At 40.6% G+C, this 25,834-nt stretch overlaps 1 protein-coding gene across 1 annotated transcript in view; it reads right to left on the bottom strand.

The window, feature by feature from the left end:
- Nucleotides 1–25,834, bottom strand: part of AGBL1 (AGBL carboxypeptidase 1) — a 262,527-nt gene that overhangs the window by 172,526 nt on the left and 64,167 nt on the right. Inside the window, exon 17 of the mRNA XM_068410767.1 lies at nucleotides 23,276–23,429. Coding sequence (XP_068266868.1) covers nucleotides 23,276–23,429 — 154 coding nt within the window. The remainder of the gene's footprint in view (nucleotides 1–23,275; nucleotides 23,430–25,834) is intronic.

A 25,834-nucleotide genomic window follows, 5' to 3' on the forward strand; every position in this document is an offset into this window, starting at 1 on the left:
GTTTGATTCCTTTTTGATTGAGATAACAACCCAAGATGCATTTTAGGGAAAATACATCCCTAAATAGTCCACGCATTCCCTGAAGGTGCTTTTTGCCAATTGATCCAGGTTTCGTCCTCAGAACCAGCATGTGCTAGTTTCATCCCTATCCCTTTTCTTGTTTATTCTGCGATACCTTATAGATATTTACGTGTACCATTAGAGGGCATTTTGCATGTGCAGATTACTGCCTCTCAAAAAGCACCAGCATGCTTTCTGGCAATTATTGAAAGTTTGACCCTATCAAACTTCACTAAGGTTTAAAAGGCAGCTAGAAATTATTTAATTTTCTAAGGTCCTGCTCCACTTTAAGTATTTCACCTTTAACAACTGAGAACTTTCCAAATCTCTAAGCAGATCTGTCCATCCATAAGGACTCCAAGGACATGCAAGCTGTGTGATCTCTGGCAGTAACCTGTGTTGTAGAGTCAGAATCATAACTAATCAAGTTAAACTGATATAATTAAATACATGAATACATTAACCAGATAAGCTGCAGAGGTAGAGTACTCAAAACTAGCCATCATGTCACATCCAAAAAAAGGTAGAAATAGTAATGCACATAGCTAAGGCAGGCTGTTACTTTTGGTGGAAAGACAGTTTTCAGGTTTATATAATATAGACGCACACTCAGATTTGCAAAGCTGATTTTCAAAAGTTGCAATTAGAAGAGTTCAGCTGTTTCTAGCAATACGTTTGGCATGGGAGACATAAGCTGTGGGAATTTGGGGGAGGGGAGAGGGTTTGGGTGGATTGCTTTTTAAAGAAAATAAAAATAATCTCACAAAACACATTCATTGATAAGCTCTACTGAACCTGTTTCAAAGTAGACTTGCAACTTGACAGAGAAAGTTTCCTTATTATCAGATACGTTATTTGCTGTTCCTGTGAAAAAGCACCCACATTTGGTCTAGCTGGAAGTCTCCAAAAACTCTCAGTACACATATGCTTAGAAAAGACCATGTCTGACAGCAGATTCTTTGAAGATCCCATCTGTGCTGAGCATACTCCACGGATGGGCCAAGGAAACAGGAGAAGGCAGAGGGAGACACCTGCCAGGCGCAGAAAGTAAAGGGAAAGGACAAAGTAATTATCTGTCTTAAAATGATCTTTTTGTGAGCATTCACAATCTCAGGCCATCGGCACAGGTCAACCTGACAGATTTACTTTAGTGGAAACCACTATCTGTCAGGGCATCACAGCGACGCCAGGATTGGTGTGTCCCAGTCTATCATGCAACATCAGAGCTCATGCTCTGTTCCCTTGTGTGAATTGCGGGACCTCAACTGACAGGCTTGGGAGTGGTAACAGGACAGAAAGCAAAACAAAAGGCATCAGCTGAGTGCCCTTGTAAACAAATGCTGAATTAGCAAATTAGATGCCTCCGCCCTTAGCTCCCAAGGCTGTCCTTCAGTTTCCAAATGCTTTACAAATCATTAATCAATTAACGTGAAACAGGGAGGTAGAACACCACGCTGAAAAATACAGATATTAAAGAGCTGTTTAGTGATTTGTCCGACAAAGCAAGGGACGTGTCTGAGCTGAGAATACAGGTGAAATTTCTCATTTCACAAAGAAGGAATAAACACTAATTCTCCTCAACTGTACATTCTGTACAGTTCTGCTCAATATGTACATTACAGTAAAACATAGTGACGTCTTTCAGGTATACAGACTCAGATTTGGAAACAGTCCGTGCTCCACATGTCCCCACTTCCATGCCTCCCTCTTAAGCAGTTAGTGGGCTCTAGAAGAGTGAACTGTACTCTCAGCTCAAAGAGCTCATACAGAGCAATCACATTCTGTTCCAGTAAAGCAACTGGAACTCTGTTTCTCTATAGCCAGATAATAGTTTTTTATCATTCTTACATCTTACCTTACTGTGAGGTTAGTGTATTTTGATCAATGTGTATACATAAGTGCCTAAGGCAATTATGGATTGCAAAAGATTCCTTTAGCTCCTGCAGAACTACTAGCCCAAAATTAGAGTACACAATTTCTACTCTGCTCCAGCTAGTTGTGATTACAATCTACCTTAGTAATGCTTTAAAAGAGCAACAAGGAAAAACTAGCTTTCATGAAGACATCAGCTGCATTTTACCATTTCCAAACATTTTCTTCTTTCTCCAATCACCATGATTTAGTGCTGTTTTGCAGGCTCATTGCTGAGCTAAACTTATGGGACTGAGCTGTTGTAGCAGAGAATGAGGCTCTTGAGGACTCCTAATGGACAACAGCTGTAAATAGCACAAAGCAACATAAAACGTGTTCTCTTTTGCAATACAGCTTTAACAACTCTTATCTCTGTTGTATATTGGGAGAGAGCACAGCATTTTAATTGAGAGGTTCCTTCCACAGTTGAAATAAGAAAAAAAGAAAAAAAGAAAAAAACTCTAAGCAAGGGCTTTCTCATCTCAGAAACACAGGAAAGTTTGCCATAATTCTGCTAATTGCAAACAGGATGAGACTGGCAGAGACCTGAGTTCTGTTCTTCCTCTCAAGGCTGATCAAAGTCAAGCTTGTCTTACCTAGATACAATATCAGAAAAGCTTCTGGAGTTTCCAGATCTTAAAACCTAGGAAAGGAGGGGAGAAGGAGACCAGAGAGAGATCATCTACATTGTTTCCCTATGGGCAAAACGGAGGGGCCCATAGCTTGTACATCCAGCCGATGAAGTCTCTATTCCAGTTAAAGCTTCCTTTAAAAGGTCCCCTCCTGACAAGCACATTCACAGCTCTGACATCCCATCCACAAGAGAGTCGTAACAGAGGTATGTACTAGCAGGCAAACCGCAGAGCTCGTTAACCACCTCTTCCCTTCACAGAAGCCATCAGAGTCAAATCCCATATCCAAATGCTGTACCCCCCCAGACTGCACCCAGCGTGAAGACTAATGAAGCAGCAAATAGAGCAAAGAGCTGATGACACCACCATAAAAATTGCTACCCTTGAAACACCTGGGAAACAAAGATTTAACTCTGTGGCAGGCAAGAGTCAATTCAATCCTGTGCTTTACAGCACATCCGGTTACTTATCTGCCTTCAAATTATTGTGATAACTGGTAAACATTAGAGCTCACGAAAGTAGTGGACAGCACCACTGGCCAGACATACTCAGCACTCCAACCAGCAGGCACCAGTCAAGATTTCTGCACTCAGTTCAGCTGGTTCACTTCATTCCTGACTTCCAATGCCATGACTGCAGTCCTGACCAGACCACCTCATGTACTACCCAGCATAGCTTACTGGTTTACACTGGTGCCTGTCTGCCTTTCCTCCAAGCTATTTCAGAGCCCCTTGTGACTACCTCCGGTACCCCACCAAACCTATCCTCAGGACACACAACCACAAGTTTTCTCATATACCTCCTCCCAGGCCCAGACCTGAGCTTAAGTCTTCAAAATCCTCAGGCCAACACTTAGGCAAAATCCTTCCCACATTCTGGGGAAGCTGCTAGAAAGCTCAGGTTAGCCATTTACCTCTGCGAAGCCCACATGACACATAACCTTCTCTGGGAAAGGAAATAATAAAAAGAGAAAGCAGAGGAACCTTTTCATACTACATAAAGCCTTATCCAACAGATTGTGTCTCGTTACACTGTGTTACATTTCGACATGCCCAGAATATAATGTGGCACCAACAATACCCGAGGTGAGAGATTAAAGTGTCACTGATTCCTCTTGCAAAACTTTGAGCAAAACCCCTTTGAGTAATAATTCTACTAATGTATCACCTTCTTCCCATCTCCCCTTCTCTTCATTCGACTGTGGATATATGCATGAAAATATGAGCTTTGCTCTTCTAATACTGCCAACTTGCTGCTTAATCTCCTGCCTGTTATAAGGATCCTCCTCCAGTCATGTCATCACCAAGGTTCGCCAAGAGGTGACTTTGATGTCACTAATTGCAACATCAGTTGGGGAAAGAGCAGCCTGAAAGAAATGAACAAAACCCCATTAACACAGCAGTGTCCCTCATCAAGAGGAGCACAGAAAGGAAATGAAATGCAGTTCCAGATGCCCTGACCTGGGCTGATGTTCTAAATTATTTCAAGCTGAGATTTGAGCCATGCCAGTTGTAAAGGGACAGGGCATTGAAACAACACAGGAGTAGGATTTTATAAGGAGTCAAAGGGAATTATAGACACAGTATGTGAGAAATTCAACCCAGATCCAGGTCTTGACTGCAATTTTTCCGACTGTGCGTCTGCATACCTCTCTTCCCTTTACCCCAAAGCCCAGGGCCATTAAGACACAGAATTATTTTTTCCCCTTATGCTTAAATACAGTATGACTTTAGCACGAGCCTTACACAAATCAAAGGGTCAAGTTTACCGCTGGACATAGTAGACAGAAACCAAGAAAGCTAAACTCTTCCTCTCAACTTAATTAGCCATGGCCACTACAGGGTATTCTGCGAGTCAAATGATGCGTAAACAGGAGCACCATCACGTAGCTCTTCCACGCATGTCACGGCTGCATTCCATCCCGGATACATCTGATATGCCCAAGGCTGCAAAGTTAAGCAAAGCCAGAAAGAAGACAGGATATGGTGTGATGTTCAACGAATATATTAAAGTATGTTTGCAAAAAAGCATCGAATACTGAGATCACACAAAACATGAGACTGATCTGAGGCAGAACGTGTCAGCCACTTTACACCCCCTCCTAAAACTTTTCCTCTAGTTGTCAGTCTTTCAGTTACCTTAAGACAGAACAATTCTTTCCTCCCCATCTCCCCCCACCCCAACACTGCTCTCTCCTTGCTGACCCTGCTTTTGGCTAAATGCTCCAAAAGCAAACACATCTTAAGACAGAGGCAAAATACAGTCTGGAAGGACCAGCTGTTGCTTTCCAGAATTATCAATGAGCTATTCCTTTCTTAAATAGGCCTACATAAAATGTATTGTTACTGTTACCTATGGAGAAGTGGTGAACATTACAAATACCCTCGGCTGTCAGTTCTCTACCTTCATAGCTTGGTGGGGGAGTTTCAGACTCCAGGTTGCTTGGCAACCTCCTTTTGTGCACAAGTTTTATGAATTCATTCACCTCTGAATCAGAGATGATCATGGAGCTGAATATGGGTACAGACTGCTCAGCCTTGGTGCAGCTTGACATCCTGCTGCCGCTGGTTTTTAACTGCAGGAAATGGGTAAGCAAGTTGTCAAGTCCGTTTTGGGGCACTCTGTAAAATCCCAGCCTCTGAGGGTAGCAGGAACCACTACCATTATTTAGAGTGACCTTCTGTATGACTGAAGCCAAAGGAAACCCACATGAACTAATTCCTGTTCAAATCAAAACGTACCTCTTGTGGAAGACTGGGGAACAACTGAATCTTATTTTCAGAACTTGCACCCATGGAAAACCTGCTATAACCATTTATAAATTGTTTCAGTTTATAACTAACAGCTCCCTTAAGTGTGTACACCTGAATTAGTCTGGCTGAAATTTCCAGCCACTGCATTACGATCCATTTCGGGACATGCCAACTAAACATGCACTGGCATATCCTATCGCACTCCGCACAACCATTGTTACTTCGCTCTGCTCAATCCTGGTGAACAAAAACAACTAGCTGGAGGGCTGTGCCTGCTGCTGGCTACCATAGTTTAAAAATTAATTCAATTAAAACTGGAGAAGTCATTAAGAATGATAAAAGGCTCAGAATTCATAACTTAAAGAAAAACTGGAGAAAATGGGTTTTAAACTCGGAAAGGAAAGATAAACAGAGAGGAAGGAGATAACCTTTAAACTGCAAAAGGCTGCTATAAAAAGAGACAGCAATCAGTTGTTCTCACTGTCCACTGGAACTAGGTTGCATAAAAAGAAATGCACGTTACTGTCTATCAGCTAAGCCAATCTGTAGCAACCTGGCTGTCTTCACCGGTGTGCCTGCGTATTTATGCTACCTTCTGCTAGGTCCTTCTTCATGAAGTCCTACATCAAGCCACTCCACTACAGGGCCCAGAACAGCGTCAGTACGAGGCCTGTAGCCACATAGGTCATTCTAGCTACCCCTTTAGAAATTTGGTCCAAGACTTCCCTCTAGTCCTTTGGAATTACCTCTGTGTTCCGAGAGCTGCTAGAATCACTATTCCAGTCCACAAGGCACCTCAGCCCTTTGGCTCTTTGATGTAAGGTGTCTGCTTACTACTTAATGTTGGCCACTTTAAAACATGTTAAATATTAGCCACTAATTAGCGACTAATCAGAAATATTTCATCATCACGATATTTTGACATCATTTCGGCTTCTTCCCCCATACTGATCAGAAATATTTGTGGAAATTTCTGTCCTACCTGCTTTGATAGTGACAGTCCTACCACATTAAGATTAGAGTAATATAATTGCTGGGATTCCTTTCATTAGTAACTATCTTCCAAAGTCCCTCTATTATCTTTAAGTCTACTAGTTCTCAGCTTCTGTGTATGTACACTTTGAAAGAGGTGAGAAGCAAACATTAAAGATCAGCTCCAAGAGTCCTCCCAACAGATCCTAGCTAACTGATGTAGGGAGCTCTAGATGACCTGTCAAAGGCAGGCAAGGTTCTATCATCCGCTGCTTCTGTAACATGCACGTTACAGACTTAATTTGTTCTATGGCAGCAGGCAATGTCAGACTCAAGTATTTTGTACTGCCATGGCCTGACCATCAATCCATACATTTTTCAACCAGCATGGGAAAAACAGAGATTGCCTTGCAAAGACACAAGACCCCTGAGACATGGCAAGTAGACAAAGAAGCATTTTCAAGTTAGGTACATGTGTGACACTCTCACCTTCTGGGTTTTTCATATGAAGATAACACCGGCCCGAGAGAAGAACCAGTCAGTGAATGCTTAGAAGACTGGAAGACATTGGAGCAGAGATCCATCAAAACAGACTGTACAGTGTTCTCATTGAATATGATTAGAAAAGCAGCAGCATTGCCCTAAACTGTCCCATGTCTAAAAGAAGATGCACGCAGGAGATAAGTGCAGCAGAGACCTGCAGAACAACTGCTGTGCAGGCAGAGTGCAGAAATCCATGAAGCTATGAAATCCACGTGCTCTTTTACAAGAGAAGGATTTCATTTGAAATGAAATCAGGCAGGAGGAGCAGACTGAAAAAGCTTCTATTGTCATAAAAATATCTCCCTGGGTAATCCACAGTGATGGAAAAAGGAAACTCTGATAATTTATATGACAGTTTAATGGGATTTTGGTGACACATGATACTTTAGAAAGAATTTGCCCAAATAGGACAGACAGGACTTTAATAAGGCTTCAGCTTCAAAACAGCAATATTTTCACCCTTTACTTTTACATTTCATTCTATATATCCACTACTCACTCACAGCCCATCTATCTCATTTGCAAGGCACATTTCAATGTTCTAAGAGCAACAACTCTGCACTTTCCAGTTACATCCCTAGCCAGAGAGACCTCCGAGTATCTGATCCCTAAAGGGACCAAGCTGACTTTGCACTTAGAGGGTAGAGCACCCCCGAGCTGTGAATTCTGAGGCACGAGCTGCCCTCCGGCCATGTCCCTGGCTCTGTGGACAGCATTAATAGCTCCTCTGCAGAAATGAAGGGCAGCAGATGGACAGTCTGCAGCAGGAATTGGTTGCAGAGGAGACACACCCAGAGCACACTCCAGGAGTAAATGGCTTTCACACCATGAGTGATGCCTCAACCCCTGTCTCCTGCTTATGAGAGGTGCAGTGTAATACCCCATGCCCTTCACTGCCATCGCTTTGAGAACAGGCACAGCAGCAAGAGGAATCACTTAGAGTACTAATCTAGGGTGAAGCCAGGGTTAATGGGATGAAACTTCACAAAGGAACATTTGGGCTGAATATCAGTGAGTTATATTGAAGAGTCTCCCCTATGGAGAGGTAGAAGTTAACATTAAAACAACATTGCCCAGAGCACAATAAGCCGTTCTGTACACAACAATCTTGCAGTAGCTGGGGACAGAAATAACCCAACAGGCATTTGTTTTCTCTACTAATTTCACTGGATCCAGTTCCAAAGCCCTTATTTTTCTGGAAAATCTCCTTCTGGCAATCTAGGGAGGAGAGGAATAGTAAAAACCTGTGTGAAGATCTCAATATTTTGCCCAGTTTTTCTGTGACTGCAGGAGGCTATGATCAACTTAGGACCTGCACTGGAGCCTGTTAGCCCTAAAATGAGCATGGAAAGTGGAGCACCTGTCAGTGTTTCTTTCACCACTGAGAATAATAGCCAAATTTAACAGGAAAATAAGTTATCTGTTGTGTAGTCCTTCAAGCTGTTCTGCTCTACAAAAGACAAATTCTATAAGGAAATAGCTTTTTGCCCATAAACTGTCTCTACAGAATAGAGATTTAAAACCCACCTAATGCCATCTACAGCATAAAGCAATGTTTATTCTTAGACATGTGTTGTGCCTTTAAGAAGCACAGATCCATCTCTGCCTCTGACTTGAGGTCTTCCTTGGGGAATGACTTGTAAGAAATAAAATATATTAAAAGGAAGTGCAATCAGAGCCTCTCATTATCAAAGGGATAAAATATCAATTTTTGTCAAGATAAAAAGCATCACAGATTGGCTCTGATGGGAAAAATTAAATTCTTGGTCTTTGCTTCATTTGATATTTATCACTTCATTGCTCCAGAAATATCCTGGCAGGGAATGTTTCTTGAAAATATTATCCAGTGTTTCTCCTGCAGTAAGCAAGCTATGAGAGTTTTAACTTGTGTGTTTTGTTACATATGAAAAACTCAGAGAAAACAGAAAGAAAACAGAGAAGTCTACAAAAGGCATCTTCTAATGCTTCACTATGTCAATAACTTCACAGCAAAGGACCTTCTGCAGATTCACCTCATTTGTGGCATCACTAAATTGACTCTTACATCATTGCTGTCCAAGTCTATCCTAAATTTTAGAGCTGCATTGCCCAGAGTTTATCCCAAAGGAAGTTCTTGCTTTCCACAGACAAGAGATTAATAAGGTAAAGCTGTCTCCCAAGTCTGAATAATGAATCTTGTCTTGATGGCAAGTTCTTAGATGAACTCCCCCAACAACTGAGCAAGAGAATGTAAATAAGGGAGCAACATAAAAGGTCTTTCAATCTGATCATCATGACAGCAAAACTAGTGTTGGCCCAATGATCTTGTATCATGACCTAAGCAGCACAGTTTTTCATCTTCTAGACTATGTGACATGTTGTGTAACAGACACAAAGCAGAGTTTGACTAAACTAGAGGTATTTAGCACCAGAATGATGCAGAAATATCTTTAAGCTAGAAGGCTATCCTACTGTCCACGCCTGAATGGTACAGCTTCCTGCCTACTTCAGCCTTGACAAGAAGCCTACTTCTATGTATAAAGTTTTATCTTGATAAAGACCAAGGTGGGAGGCACTAGCACTTCATGATAAATGGGAAGCACTAACAAACGCTTTATGTCTAAAACATGATAAATAGAACTTAATTATTTTTTCTTCTCCCCTGAAATGTTTAGAACTCATACCAGTAGCAGATCTAATATTATGGGCCAGTCCTAATGTCTGTTCCCCTACTGCACTCCAGCACCCTAGAAATAACACAGTGTCTTAACATCTTGTGTTCAAACCTCAGATCAAGAGCTCACCTTGTTAGGCCATAAGCAGAACATAAGTTTTCTAAGGGAGATAACAGAGATGAACCTCGAAGTTCATATCATATTATTTTCAAGCAGTTCTACTACTGAAATACCCTAAGGATGAAAAAAGAATCAGGATCATATAGCACAATCCAAATCCCAGAATACCTGATAGAAAGATAGGTGGAACAAAATTTGCCACTGCATAAAATAGATAACATGCAGAAACTTCGAACAGTATGTGGTAAGACACTAAGCAGTCACTGTCTAAGGTCAGGAAGTTCTTCCCTTCAGATGCTAGCGAAACGATTTCTAATGAATGATGTCTTCCTACATCAATCATTACAGGAAGCAGAATGTCAAGCTAGGAAGACTACTAGTCTGAGGAAAGTTATTTCTTCTTAGGAATAAGATGGTAGGAAGGCTAGGGAAAGGAAAAATGTTCTTTTTCCCCCCTCCACAAGTTGCTACAAAGCACAGAAAATGGTACTCATGAGTAAAGGAGTCAGGTTGCAAAACAGTCTTGGCAGACCCAGAAGGAACACATGTAGAAGTGGAACACGTGATGTTCTTCCTCACCACTCCATATATCCCTGCGAAAATGGGAGTGCTCACACAAGAGAGATTTTTATTCTTTATTTCATAATTTCCTAAATGATATTCAATTTATTTTTAAAAAAAAATCTTCTCCAGAAGGTTCTTTTTGGCAAGCAATTTAACAGCATGAGTGATGGGTGCTGATTGGTTTGACTTTCTGATGTGTAGTACGCAGACTAGCTTCATGAAGCTGATACTGTGACACATTTCCTCAATCCCAGTGCCTTCCTGCATTTTCACCCCAACATTTCCCCAGCAGAACTTTGAACTTTTCCAATTGACACTGCCACAGAATCCTTCCATCATAGCTCAGGCACTCTTTACAGCCTGCATGATCCACAGCATGATCTCCTCTCTTACATGCCATAGGAAGCACTCATATCGAAACCATTATATTTCAGAGCATTCACTAGCACTTCATCTTCTGCTCTGTAAGCTATCAGAATGCTTTGAGAAGAAACACTTATTTAAATAAAAGAAAATCCCTGTAAATCATGGTCATGACAGGCTAATGGCTAGCATTGCAAAGATGATTTATCTTCCTGCTATATCTAACAAAGCTTCTTATGCTAATACCTTGTTTTCAAAATATGAAAAGACTTCTAACTGATGTTTTCTAACTGCAAGAATATACAAGTAATGAAAAACACCTTACATCAAAAAATAAACTTCACCTGCCATGTTACATCCCCATTAACTCTCAAAATCAAAAGATTGCCTTAAATTATTTTTGTTTTCTGTATTATTTAGTGTGCTTCCTTCATGGATGAAGAAACCAACTATTCAGTCTCACTGCCTGTTTGTAATCCAAATTTATTTTAGAGTTTGCATGCATTAGCTGCATGCTTTAATTTGATTTATTTGATTTGATTTCTGTCTATTGAATTGTATTTGAGGCAGGTTAGATGGCCTCACAGAGAGCATCTCACCAGCACTACCTTTTGTGCAAACAGCAATTATTTTATCTGGGCTGAGCCTAATTTCAAGTCACATCTTGACAGGCTGACAAGTAAGGTCATGGTATCTGCACTGCAAGTGATATCCCAACTGGTGGGAAAGACCAGCTTGAAGGTGGGTCCTGGGAGCATTCTGATTAAAAGGGTATGATATAGGGTATGAAATTAAGTAGCAAGTCATCACTTATGAGCAAGAGCATTGTTTGAAGTCTGTCTACAGACATTCTGCACAGCTTGCAGGCCCATCATCTATGTCAGCAGAAAGACTTTAAGCATGTCACTAATTTTTTATTGCTCATTCACCATTAGTAGGTGCTAAACACAGGGATGATAGGGATAGTGGGCACACCACAGCCACTGAGACCCCAGAGTCCTTCATCTGTCTCTTGTTTATTCTTTTGCCTCTGGCCAGTTGCTCTTTGTGAAGAGCAATTCCAGTGTGTTGCATTGTACTTCACTGTGACCCTCTAGCTGTTGGTTTTGTGCCCTTTCAAAATGCTTGACAAAACTGTCACAGGAGGAGTTTGGCATCTGGAAGCTGTGACAAACACGATATGACCTGATTTATAACACATAACTAAACAGCTTGGGCTGCCAGAGGCCAGGATTTACAGGACTGCGTTTCAAGAATGGCCTTCAACGCCTGCTCTACTAAATGCACTTTCCTACTCCACCGCAATACCAATTCCCAAGCTGTATTAGGGTGACCTGCAACACTATGAAGTGACAAAGCAGCTGAGACACTAATCTTGTTAGAGTCTACCCTGTCTGCTCCTGGTTAGGAAGGGGAAAGGAATGACCTCAGCTCTGTTGCACCTTTTACACCAGGCTACAGGGGTAGGGAGCACTACAAAAAAATAAGACATCATAATTTTTCCAAAATTCCTCCAGCACAGCGAGCACAAAGGAAAAATCAAGTCACAAGCTCTGTTATGCACTACAACCTCATTTTTACAATACAAGCCTCCCTGCATTTGTATTTACAGCAGGTGCAGCCTGACCCACAAGGAATTTAAGGACTTCCTGCCCTCCTACCCATTTACCTCTTTTCTTCATCTCCACTTCAATCACTACTTACAGTCTTCTGTTAGGTGCTCACCATGGGACCTAAACATCCTTTGGGAGACCTGTCAAAGTCACTCTGATGCCAACAATAATAAATTCCATCTCATTCATCTTCTCTTGAAACACTGCACAGGCTGAAGATTACATGGTTGAAACACGTTCCAAGTTAAGAAAGCAGGTATTTACAGAAAAATCGAGCTGTCCAAGGATAAAATACAAGTAAGTCACAGAGTTGGAAGCTCAACATTCATTTCCTGAGTCCCAGTCATGAAGTACCCTGTGCCATCCATGGTCGCCTAGAAGTGAACTTCTACATATTCCATGATTTCAAAGCACTTCCTCCTCTTTTCATTAGCCATGAAAATGGATTTAATCCTGCACTTAAATATCATCAGTAGAGACTTCTCTCAATTATGTTAATTGTCCTATGCCATGATGCTACAACGCAGCTGTTATTTTCATTCTGAAACTCACCCACCTTTCATAAAATTAGCACATACACACATTTGCAGAGTGCTACAATGTTCCTGCATCCATCACTATTGCGTCATGCTTTCAGACTTAGGGGGAAAGTCAAAGATAATATGAAAGCAGTAAGGGAAGAATGAGGAAAGGAAATGGGATGTTGTAGCAGGTCTCTGGTTTTCTTGCAAAAATAAAAATAAAAAATAGAGAAGTCTAGAACACTTGGGAGACTCAAAAGAATACTCCATAATGCTTTTTAATGTTTTCCTTGAGTCATCCACAAGTCCTTCCTTATCTGTGGGTCAAGACATACCTCCAACTCCATTTCAACGACTTCATTCACTCATACTTATCACCTCTGCCCGCCATCATGTTTTAATAAAAATTTCAGCCTATTTAACTTAACCTCATCTATTTAAAAGACACAGAAACAGCACCCAGGCTAAGCTGGAAAATCTTCAAAACAGTTCGTTAAACAAATTTGATGAAGAAGAGAAAAAGCTTGTAAAAAGAATTACAGAGTTGTAGGGAAAATTATATTTTTTTTTTCCCCCCACAGCTAAGTAGCATGACAATTGCAACTGATAGAGCAAATTAAATTCTAAATGCTTGGTGATTTGATAGATATCATTTTCTGAGTGTTACTGAAAAAATGCCTTCTTTGGGAAACAGAGTTAAGATCTGGAACAAGTCCTGTTGGTTCTGGGGCCTGATTCCATTATGCAAAGTTCATTAACATAAAATTAAGATGGATTGGGGAGAAAAGGCATGGAACTTCTCTAAGATGCCACATGCCTTAAGAAAAACTGTCCTGACAAAAACTAGCAAAGCAATTTGTTAGGAGGCCTGTTTACAGATATAACTGGTAGCTGGTGACTTAAAAACGCAACTTTGCCCCCCCCTCCTCCCATTCAGCAGGCCAGAAGAGATACACTAGTCAGTGTATCTGCTACCTAATTCTGCAAAATCATATACCAAAATGAAGCAGGGAATATCAGAAAAAAAAACAGAATGACCTAGGAATGAAAGAGACCTGATGCTCCTATTTTTCTGTCAGCTAGAAACCGATATCCAACAGCCACATAATAAATGCCCTGAAATGATACAGAAGTCCAAGTTTAGCTCTCTGCAAACACTGGTGCACTTTGCAGTATCTACCGTGTCACTCATCAACTAGTTGATCTTATCAGCACATTTGCAGGCTGAACATAGCAGCTGTCTCCACTTGTTTATTAGCAATTTCTATTTCTGCATTAGTAACAGGTGGGCAAGCTCAGAGAGCTAACAAGTTTCCCTTTGATGTAGAGATGGACAAATCCCCTCATTAACAGAACAGCATTTTAAAAATCATTATGGGGTATTTTAAATCTTATTTCATTTTAGTATTTCTGTATAATTGCAGCCATTAATCACAAATACTTGTTTCTAGAACCTGTCAGTTATAAGCAGCAAGAAATGTCAGCCTGTGGTGTCTGCAAACTGCTACTTTCAATATATTGCTCTACTTATTTTACTGGTGTAAGACTGGCTGCATCAGTCACATAGCAATGGATCCTGTTCTCCAATTAGAGAAATCAAATTCAGTTAAACAGGTCAGGCAGAAATCTGCATAGGCCCTCCCAGCAAAACCAACTTACAGGTGGGAATTAGAAATAGCAGGTGTTGAGAATTACAGATACAAAAAGAGGAGGAAAACCAAATGCACAGAGTGTATTGCAAAAATGCCTCCTCACCCACTAATACTCTCAGATTAATATTAGGATCAGCACAGAGAAATACCATGTGCTACGTGTCACATGAGTGTAGACCCACTTGCATGGGTGTGGGCAGAGTAGCTGAACAAACTATCTGCTTGCAGCTCTGGCAAACATGCAGTAAAGCTGTTCCATACAATCCCAACAACTCCAATCGTCTGTAATACATGGCTAGCTAGGTCAGCCTCTATCAGACAAAAATACCTTGGAACATTAAATCCAGAAACTGGAACGCTGTTTTCCAGGAAGTTTTTAAAGCCTTGAGGTATCAGGTGAACAACTTCTCTATTTTAAAGCGAGCCGCAATAAACAGTCTCTCCAAACCAGTCAGCCAAGATTTAAAAGCACCAAGAAATTTCCCAATTTAGAAGGATAAAGGTGAAAACAACATGAAAGTTATAATGCCACCCACGCTGTTTACCCAACAGTCTGTTAGTTCTGTGTATTGTGGAAGAGTTTGCCTGTGCATGGCAGAAGCTTGTTGTTGGGGTGAGAAATAGAAGATTCACAGGATCTTGAAAAATCACCTAAGAGTAGTAGGCTTCCTTGTTAGCAGGATGCACTCTGGTTTCTGTCACAGCTTAGCCATCCTTTAACACAATCTGTACAAGACTTGACCATCTTCCCTAAACTACCTCTAAGCTGAGTTCCCAAACCAAAAGCAATGGTTTGCTAGAAGAGTGGCAGAGCCCATTTTTTGCCCACTCTGCTCAATCTTGCTAGCCAGACAAGTCAAAAAATAGTTTGTTCCCATGGGCTGCTCAGGCATAAGAAAGCAATGTGTATCTATCTAGCTCAATCTGTGTATCAACACAGCCTTTCTGTTCCAGAAAGGAAAAAAATATTGAACCCAAGACAAAAACTGCTCTCTATGATAGCAAGTACAATTGTTTAGGTCCAACAGCAGCTGGTACACATACTACAGTGTGAGCTTCCCAGCTATGGCTTACTCTTTCACAAGGCCAACACTACCAGCTATCCTGCCCCTTACTCCCTGACCACAGCTTGCCTAGTAGTTATCAGTGAGGAGGTAGAGCCAAACAGAAAGGAGAACAACTGGTCACTGGGACAGCCCAGCAGCTCATCTCTTCTTCTTAGAGGAGTACTTCTTAATTGCCTTACAGAGAGCAGATATGGCAGAAAGGACAAAAAAGAATCACACACAAGCAACACCTCTACTGTTACAAAACCAGCGTTCTTACCTTAAAGCAGGTTTCCAACCAAGAGGCCACAGCGACCTTCTTACTGGTCTTTTATTCAAGAAGCAAGGGTGATCCACAAACTGCCACACCATCCACAACTTCAGCTCTATCATCCAGAAGCAACTGATTTAACACAGGTGTTGGGGGGCAAACCCAATTACCTTCAGGCCAACCCACTTTATACTCTGCATCAGCAGGTGCTCCAGACCTTGTAATTTGTGAAAAACAAAAACCTGTGCAGTAAGACACATGACCAATTGGGCATCATTGTGACCAGCTGGAAGAAACCCCTTGACCTCTGCTTTTACCTTGAGGCACAAGCATTAACTCTTCACCCCTTAGTAAGCATATTGCTTGTAATGATATTCAGTCTCTGCAGTCAATCTGACCCTAAAATTATGTCCTTCCTCACAGAGCCCATCTCTGTCACATTGAGAACAGATTTAACTCAATTCAAGTGCTTCTCTGGCTAATTTATACAGTACCACATTGACCTTTTAGCATATGCCCCATGGGACCATGTGTGACTGGAATTTATGGCCAGGCATGCGAAAGGCACATCTCACTGAAATACAGGGTTCTTTTTCATGCCATAATTTGAAGTTGATAAGAGACCTAGTAGCAGTTTAATGCTTGTTCACCTTTTGAGGGAGTAAAAGCTGCCTGGGGGCTCTGCCAGGCTGTATTTCAGGACCTCTACCACATACACAGATTGGCCATTGGAAGCACAGCACCTGCAGGTTTTTCTTAAGTGTTTCCACCTAAGGGAGAGAAGATGAGGGTTTTTTTCCCCTTCTGCTAAGACAAGAATTTGGGCAGCCTATCACTCCTACAGAAGCTTGTAGCTCCACTGCAATGAGGCTGGGGCACCAGGGTGTTGCGAGACAGGCATGATCCAAGCAACTGGCTATAAATTTTCAAACCAATATAAGAAATAAATATGACCAAACCTTTTTCAGTTTCATTCATAATTTTCAATGCCTTATAACAAAAATACAAGTAGTTCCACGCTCCTGTGAGAAGGCACTTCTGAGGCATTTGACAAACCAATCAAAAATTAAAATAATTATGACTAAGATATGTGCTGGTTTAGATTTTCAAGATGTTTAATTCATTAGTGTATCAGAAAAGGCTCTGATATTCTGGAAGACTGGAGCGTAGCCAGTGCTAAGCACTACCTATGTTCTGGCCCAAGTCCATACTAACCAAGAAGACATTGCTAACTTATGCTCCAGAAGATGCTGCTGTCAATCAGAATATTTCTTCTCTTGAAAGGATATGCAAAGGTTACAAGTCTCTTGGGACAAGGATGAGACTGCTGTAATTCAAAGAAGGAAAGGTAACAGAACAAGTGCCAAAGAGACAGCAGAACATTCTGTAGCCTATGCCCTAAGAAGAGGAGGGCTTAGAACAGCTCTCCAACTTTCAGAAGGAAAGTTATTTGAAAAAAAAAAAAAAAATGCAGAAAACTACAGATTAATGAAGAGCAGCCACTGCAGTGCAAATTAGCTCACTTCAGATGCCTGTTTTCTGTTAGCATGTTGCATAAGGCAAAGAGTGGGAGAAAGAGAGATTACTCTAACATTTACTTTCTCCCTTTGCAAAAAACACTGTGGTTGCCTGTGCTTCAAGGCATGTTTAGCATCCTGGTTCAGTGTTTTCTGCACATTGCTTGCTGCCTTGACTAATTGTATTCAATATATTAATACGCATTTTCCCAAACTCACAGAAGGCTGACTGTAGTGTCAAAGCTGTGCTGACTGAGTCAGTTCCACCAAATGCTGGGATTCAAAGAGCAGTTGATACATCATGAAAAATACTGGCCTTGGTCTGCAGACAGCCCTGTGTCTGTCTCAAATTCCACGTTCCATTCAACCAGCTTCCACCTTTATGGCAGTAGACGCAAACAGGAACATAGTTTTGCAGGAATTTGTCTGCTCTTTTTGCAATGGGCTGCCACATTGTTGTGATTGGGGTATCAGAAAGCAAAGAGAGAAGAGGCATTTGAAAATGAAAGACAATCTTGAGAAATTTAGAGCACACACCATCAGGGTTGCATATCTGGAGATCATTGCTTTGGCTTCAGAGGCTTGATAAACTGCCTATTCAAGCAGAAAAAAAAAATTGTATTCTCAATTCTATAATTATTTAACACTGTAGAATACATGACAAATTTATTCAGTCTTTCTTCGCTACTGCACTGAAACAGGATCACGGTTTTCACAACAGCTGACTTTTCTTGTCATCAAAAATAAAGTGTTTGGTACAAAGCAACAGAGGAGCCAGCATCTCTGCCTGGCACCTCTGTAAATTAGGAGCAAATCTTCAATTCAAGGGAATACACAGATACAAAACTCACTATTGCAGATGCAAAAATAAAGCAAAAAAACTTTTTTCTCCACAGTTTGCTGTAATCATCATCTCATTCAATTTCTATATGCACTAAAATCTGTTCACTTTTAACTATAATCACAAATAAGGAATAGAGGTAGAGAACAGATGAAAGGAAGAAGCAGAACATGTTCTGGAAATGTATTATTTTAAGGAAACATAATGTTGGCAGACTCTTTCTGCATAAGATTGCAGCAGTTTGGACCATGTTAAGTACCTAGATACCCAGAAACACAATGTGAGACAACATCCTCTGTCCACATTCAGTGTAAATGCAGTCTAATAGGGGGGCCACCTCCAGAGTGGGAGCTTTCTTCAGTTCTTGGTTTCTCTCCTGAGTCTTTCATCAGTAGTAGCAGTAGCTCTTTCTTCTTGTATGACACTTGCAGTGTAGAAATGCCATTATAAAAGCCTATCAGTCATTTTTACAGAAACCCCTCATCACACAGGCAAATATGGGGAACTGGATTGCTCTATATTTGGCATACAGACATGACCTAAGGTTCAGCAGCATTGGCTGTACCGTGTGCATGTGTGCTGGAGGAGGTGTAGCATGCAATGACCCTGGAACAACAACAAATGTGCTTGCTGTTGTGAACTTCTTCCAACCAGCACAATGCCAGGTTATCACTCCAGCTGAATTGCCACAGGCAGTTCTTCTGGCTGCTTGAAAGATCATTACCAATCAAAGCAGGTCATTCTACCTCTCTATTTCAACATTATTAGATGATAGCTTCCTTTAAAGAGTGCATTATCCTTTGGGGTGGACTAACTCCAATAAGGCGTTGATCTAATTTGATCCCTGTTTCACTAGAAGATATGTCATCTCCAGCTTTGAAAAACTTATTCAAGAGCAGAGCGCTTGAGCCTTTCATAATTAACATGCAACACTGGTTGCCACGCAGGGAGCAGGCACAGTTATAATAACTTGGAGTCAATAATTCATAAACTATAATGCATTATTAATCAATTATTGAGGCCTGAATTACATTTAATGAGATCAAGCTGATTGGAGCACTAAGCTGTTTGAATCATATTGATTTAATCAATGTGCTTAATTAAACTGTGTACATTTTCCACATGATCATTATTTCCTAGTATCCTGCATAAGTGGCCTCTGCAATTCACATCCTCTATTGTTCTTTGCTCGGGAATTGCTCTTTGCTGCAAATTATATTTAAAGGTAAAGGGCTGGTTACTTTCTGAGAAAAGACCAAAGTTGCAAAACAACCATCTAAATAGCTCATACAAGCAAATTGAGAAATGTTAGAATATTTCTCTCAGCAATGATGTCTTTTTGATTCTGTAGGTTTAAGATGAGACCAAGTAAACACACTTCATTAGTCTCACTTTATCCCTCATTCTAGTTCTAGGAGTATCTGCAGATTCAAAGGGCACGAGCATCCTGCCATACTTGTCCCAAAAACGTTACTCTTTCCATCTTTAGAAACATGCTTAGACTCAGGCAGAAAATGTGTTTCAACTCTCTAAAAGACTACATTTAAGATAAGCAGGTGTCATTATCTCTTTATGATAATATTCATAATGGTTTACCCAGCCTTGCAGAAAGAGGACATGTGATGACAGAAGTGACAGCTATTACGGATGTAAATCCATTTGCTAGTGTCATATTTTGTTTAATTTCCCTCACTATGGCTGCTAATTAGCTGGGGCTTTTAGGTTTAACTTTAAACCCCACAATTCAGCTCTATAATGCTACACACTGCTAAAAGGACACTCATCAGGTGTGTAGAGTGCAGGAAATACTCATAACACACCACATAATCAGTATTATTAACAGGAATCAACAGTACAACCAGCCATGAAGAGAGCTTTGTGATACCATAAACAATGACTGTCCCACCCCACTGTGCAAAGTAACACTGTTCTCAGTGGATACAGGATTAACCCTCATGGCAATATATGATGCTCATGTCTTTCAGCTGAGAATGCAGCAATTCTGGCATTCAGCAATGATGTACCGCCCTAGACCCATCAAAATCTTCATTCCTGTAAGGAATTTCTTTGGGACTGGTTCACTTATTCCTCTGTATTGGCACTAACCAGAATGGCATCTTACTCTACATCACTTCAGAGATGTCCTCCCCTTTTCCTTCTCTAAAGGCGAGAGCTAACCCACCCCAGCTCAGTGCACAGCCTGGAACACCATTCCACCAGGAATGTTTATATGGCAAGCTCAAAACAGCAGAGTGTAAACTGTCCTTCTCTGATCAGTCATTTGCATTTGGTGGTTTTAATTCCATCACTTTAACATTAGCAACATATCTGTGTCCTCTACTTTCTTTACTAGAAGATAATTTTATCATCGCCTGTTTATGAGCGTTTGGATCTTTTACTTACACTTCTTTGAAGAGTTAGTCTCTCCATTTGCTCTGCCACTTACGACAGTGTCCTACGGCTTGCAGGGTCTAGTCAGCTGTCTGCCAGGGAGTTTAGTAGGACACAGTTACATACTGCAAATTTGCATACATAACACTGTGAATTAAGGGTTTGCAAACTATGCCTGAGTATACACACATGCTGTTAGCCTTGCCTTCACTGGGCTGTTTGTAGCAAACCCAAGAAAATCAGAGTTCTGCAAGCACCTGTTAATTTTGTTGAGCAGGGAGCGGGCACCAAGATTTGAAGCTTTATCATTCTCACTGTTTCTGCATTCATTTGAGAATGTTCTGCAAGATGTTGGGAATGTCTCTCCCTTCGAAAGTCCCTTTAACTCTCATCAGGCAATGTCTAAGGCTAGACCTAACAGAGCCAGGAACAAAGTCACCAAAGAGTAAATGCCTGCCCAACCATTTCCTCCTCACTCCTCAATTTCTTTCCTTTTCAAAGGCTCACATGTGATGATTCTATATCCAAGGCAGGTGGAGCATGCAGGCTCACCACACATGCAAGCTTACAGAAAACTTTCCTTTTATTTTTTTGGGTGGAGATGGGGTTGTTTTTTTTAAATAATTCTGAGAAGAGCGACAGTATTCTGAGGAAGAGCTCTGTGCATAATATGGAAGGTCGAATCTGCAGCCTAACTCTTTGTAAGAAGGAATAAGGAGGAGGGAAAGAGGAACATGGTAAAGACAGATAACAGAGGAGGCAAAAACCAGTTCCTTTATCTCATCATTGGTGCTTCCCACACACAGTCAGAATGGGAAACTTATGCCTTTATCACAAGACTATGGGGGATATTGCAGTTAAAATGAGTAGTAAAGACATCCCTCCTTGCTGGATGCTCAGTCTTCATGCAATGGCAGGAAGGGCAAGTTTAAAATAAAACAACAAGAAAGACCTTCCCCAGCTCCTCTTTGTACAAGCCTATGGAGCTGCAAAGCCAGGCAGGGACAACTGTCCAGCCATGGACTTTCTGTTGCAGTTTTCAGGTACCCACAGACATTGATCAAGTGTGAATGGAAGTTGTGCTGTTTGTAACTGAGCTGTTGCATGACCAAGATACAAAGCACGGGGAGCCAAAGGGTCCCTGTCTCACTTCTTTCTTCATATCAGTTTCAGAATTGAACATTTAATGAAAATTATTCAGTACACCACCACCGCATAAAGGAGAGACAGAAAGAGAGGAAGGAGAAAGGAGCCTAAAGCGAACAGCAAAGCCTCACATAAACAAGGCATAATAAAGGAAAACAGCAGCCCATTTTTCTTCCCTTCAGTATGCGGTGAGTGTGCAGGTCCTGCGAGCGTGCATGGCTTGTGCTTCCTATTAGCAAGGCGCAAGTTAATAAATTTAACTCAGGCAAATTTAAGCATCCTAGAGCCACATTAATCAAAAGCCTGACAAGACCAATCTGAAAGAGTTGAGCAAGGAAAATAAAGCCCTGCTGACACAGAGGATGCCATACCCTCCTTGTCCCTGGGCCACTCCCACTGTATCAGCATCTCCAGTACCACAATAACTCCTGCCCACTGCACTCCTACTGGGCTGATCACGCTGTCCTCCCAACACTCCTCATCCACCCAACGCCTCTTCATCAGTGATGTTTGCCACTCCCCACGCGTCTATACTAGAGAAAGATTTAGAGTATTTAAGTACTATTATGTGCAACAGCGACGAAGTCCTGGCGAGCTTTGTGTTTTACCTGTGTCACTGGCATTATTGAAGAGTCTCTCAAGGTACAGATTAACAAATGTACAAAGGAGAAATAACAAATTTGATAGGAAAGCAAAATGACTATAGCTCATTAAAACTATGAACTGGCCAGAACCAGAAAGAAAGAACGAGGGCTATCAATTTTTATCCATTACTCATGTGCCAAGTTCCTCAGTGCTGGAGCTCCACATCACTTCTCAAGCTGAAATATGTATGTATGAAGACTGTGATTTTTCTTCCAGAGTTTTTGATCCTGATCACTGTATCTGCATGGCTGCAGACCTGGGCATGTTGTAGGGTTGATCAGAAAGCAAGAATGCTGTTTTACAAAAATGCTGGAGATTTTGGAATTATTTTTTGCTTTCTTATGACAAAACCCACCTTTAAGAAAGTCTTTTCAAAGCTAACCAGAATCTTATCATCACTTGCTGTTGATTACAGAACCTTGCACACCTCAATGTTGTTAATCAACGCCAGTGAAGGTCCAAGTCTTTGACTTTCACAATGAAAAATAATCAGCTCTAGATTTAACATGACAGTTATAATATTTACTGTTAGATAGTATATCATCAGTCAGGACTTGGACAGACTGCAAGGAGCTATATTGTGTCCAGATTGATCTACCGGGCACATTGGAGGAGCTGGAATTTGACCAGAATGCTTCAATTGCTTTCCACAGCTGGGAAAGAGTGATCTTGGTTTTGTTTTGTTTTTTTTTTTTTTTTTCAAGTTTGCAACCTTAAAATAAATAAACCATTTCAATTTGGAACATCAACAAAAAAAAAAAAAAAATCAAATTTCTCTTTAAGTTGGTTATTTGAACACAGTTTCTTGCTGTTGGAGATATTTGATGTTGAATTTTGTAATTGTTTCAGATTATTAAAAAACATTTGAAGTAAAAATCCTCTGTGTAAATCTGTACTTTTAAAAAGTGTTGTAAATTGGCTGTTCCCCATATTTAGATTTCTTTTTCCAAAGTGAGAAAGGCAAGAAAATCAACATATTCACAAAACAGGTTGTCACTGCCACTGCTGACACGACTTCAAGTCGCCAGCATCTTTTTTAATGCTTCATTGGGCTACTTACAGAATTGCTCCAAGTCATCTCTTTTTTTAGAGTCTGGCATGGCAGTGATGGTGAGCAATGGGCATGGATTTCCTCCTAGCGTCTGGCAGAGCGTCTGCTGCCTCCAGTAAACCTTCTTGGGGTTCCTATTTTGTTCCAGGATATCAAGATGGGACTGAGAAGGAAGCAGATTTATAAATGAGTTCATGGTCTATAAAATCTGATTTTATTCCACTAGTTGTGTGTTATTATTGGTACTAATTTCATCTCTTGCTAACTTCTCAGCTTCTCTCTTCTGCCACTTAATATCATCACCTTTTACACCCCACAAATATGCACGAGCCATTCAGAATACATCCCAGTTCACTGAAGCTGCAGAGGATTACAACTCTTACATCATTTTACCTGAACAGTTCCTAGGTGCTTTTCTTATTAGTGTAAAGGTATTTCTATGCCTACATGAAGTCCAAAACAGAACGTCTACTCCTTATATTTTCATAGGGACTGTGTAGAAACATGAGAAAGCTCACTGATTTTCAGCGTTTATAGAACTGACTGGTGTCAAGCACATGCCAGCGAAACTCAGGAACAACTCCACGCCAGAGGCAGCCAAAAAGTTTACCTCAAAACAACATTTTGTACAATCAGTAGTGGGAAATTTTAAAAGCGTCTTTCCAAGAAGTTTTTTAAAAAACTGGATTTTCTTCTCCCCTCCCCACAAAGTTTATGGCAGTTTTAAACAATTCTTAAGTCCAACAGCTTCTTGAGAAGTTTGAGAAAAAGAATTGGCAGCTTAATAAAAAATGACGTCTTGGAACAAATTCTGATCGCCTCATTAGACACATAGCCACTTGCCACCCACACACCAGATGATGTGTAGTTCTGTTTACATTGTAATTGCAAGTGGCAAGATTAGTGTAAGTAATCCCATTTCAGGGTGTTACTAAGTGTTGTAGAACACCAGTTGTCTATTGACTGGTAGAAACAGGTACATTGCAGTATGCACGCTTGTCCTAACACTACTTTAACCAAAACACACCAATTCACTGAACAACCCTTACATGGTAACTTTTGTGTCTTTACAAGTCAGGGCTACATTTTCACCAATGTTTATGGGACAAGACATCCCTGTTCCTCAAACCTTGGAGCTCACCATCCTCCAGACTGCTTTCTCAGTATCCACTTGAATGCAAACACAGAACTGAAATTTACAGTCATTTATGTCATAAAACAATTAACATACTGCTCTATAAAGTAAATTCAATTATTAGATGCATCTAACAATCTTGCACAGATACAGAGAATTCAATATAATCATGTACTTATGTTCCTCATACCCAGTGAAACTTAATTGTGTATAGCTGCCAGAGATTTCAGCTAGATATCCAAACAATTAACACTGTGATGTAAAAATAGATAAATTACTGTTCATAAAATAAATGTAATTATTAATGGACAAAAAGTAATGAACTGCAGAGTGCATCCAGTTCAAATAAGATTCTGCAATGTGTATTTCCTGTAAATATGCCTGTAACTATTAAATATATATGATATTTAAAAACATTTTCAAATTACTAACTCCATGTACAAGTTTATCTTCTTCCCCAAAGCACTATTTATTTAATTGAGCCCTTGGGTTCATTATCACTTTCAATTTTTTACTGATGTGTAAAACCAACATACTTCCACCAGTGGACAAATGCTTTATAATGAAATCTACTGGTGCACAAACCTGATTTAGTTTATTTACTGTGGAAATTAAAAGTAACATAGAAACGTGTAAATTGCATCACTGGAAGTTTTAAATTAGTCCAAGCAAAGAAGCCTTTTAGAATTATTAGAGGCAACAATTTTGCTTTGGCTAAAGAGCTAGACATGACAATCTATCGATCTTTTCCAACCATAATTCCCATTTACCAAACTTTACGGTCCTTGCTGAGTCTGAGTTCATTTAAACTTTTCCTGGGGCAAAATCCGCTTTAACTTAATGAGTGTTTTATTTGAAGAGGCAGTGAAATACTTCAAGACTTGGCCCTACAAGTCAAGGAATAACATCTTTTTCATCTCTATTCTATTCGTTCAGGAGCAGGCGAGATATTCAGGGATTCCCAGAGCATACAAACTCTCCAAGTCTCTCCTGCTTTTGTGCCAGCAGAAGATAGAAATCAATGACAGTAAAATAATAATGAGGCACTGCATTTCAGTAATAAAGTATAGTGGTGAATAAGTCCACCCAATTCTTCAGTATTGCATTTGTCTTTTCCCCTACAGACTGTAGTATATACATGCCTTCAAGGCTATAGGTCAAACCGCACTACTGGAGCGTACTCTCTTCCTCATTGATTTTGAGGAGTAACTGGTACCCGTAAGCCTAATGAGAAATGAGCTGGCAGGTATATTTTGGACTGTGAAGGCTTGACTGGCCCTCTCCCAGATATTGGAAGCAGCTTCTTTGAACATCTGTAATGGGATGCAAAGCAGTTGACAATAGACTGTTGTTTGAGTGGGAATTGATCTAAGCCTAACTATGCTGGCATGGCAAGCAGCATGGCTAGTAAGTGGGAGAGGACATTGTCTCCC

The sequence above is a fragment of the Nyctibius grandis genome, chromosome 11 (assembly GCF_013368605.1).
Source record: "Nyctibius grandis isolate bNycGra1 chromosome 11, bNycGra1.pri, whole genome shotgun sequence".
Taxonomy (NCBI): domain Eukaryota; kingdom Metazoa; phylum Chordata; class Aves; order Nyctibiiformes; family Nyctibiidae; genus Nyctibius; species Nyctibius grandis.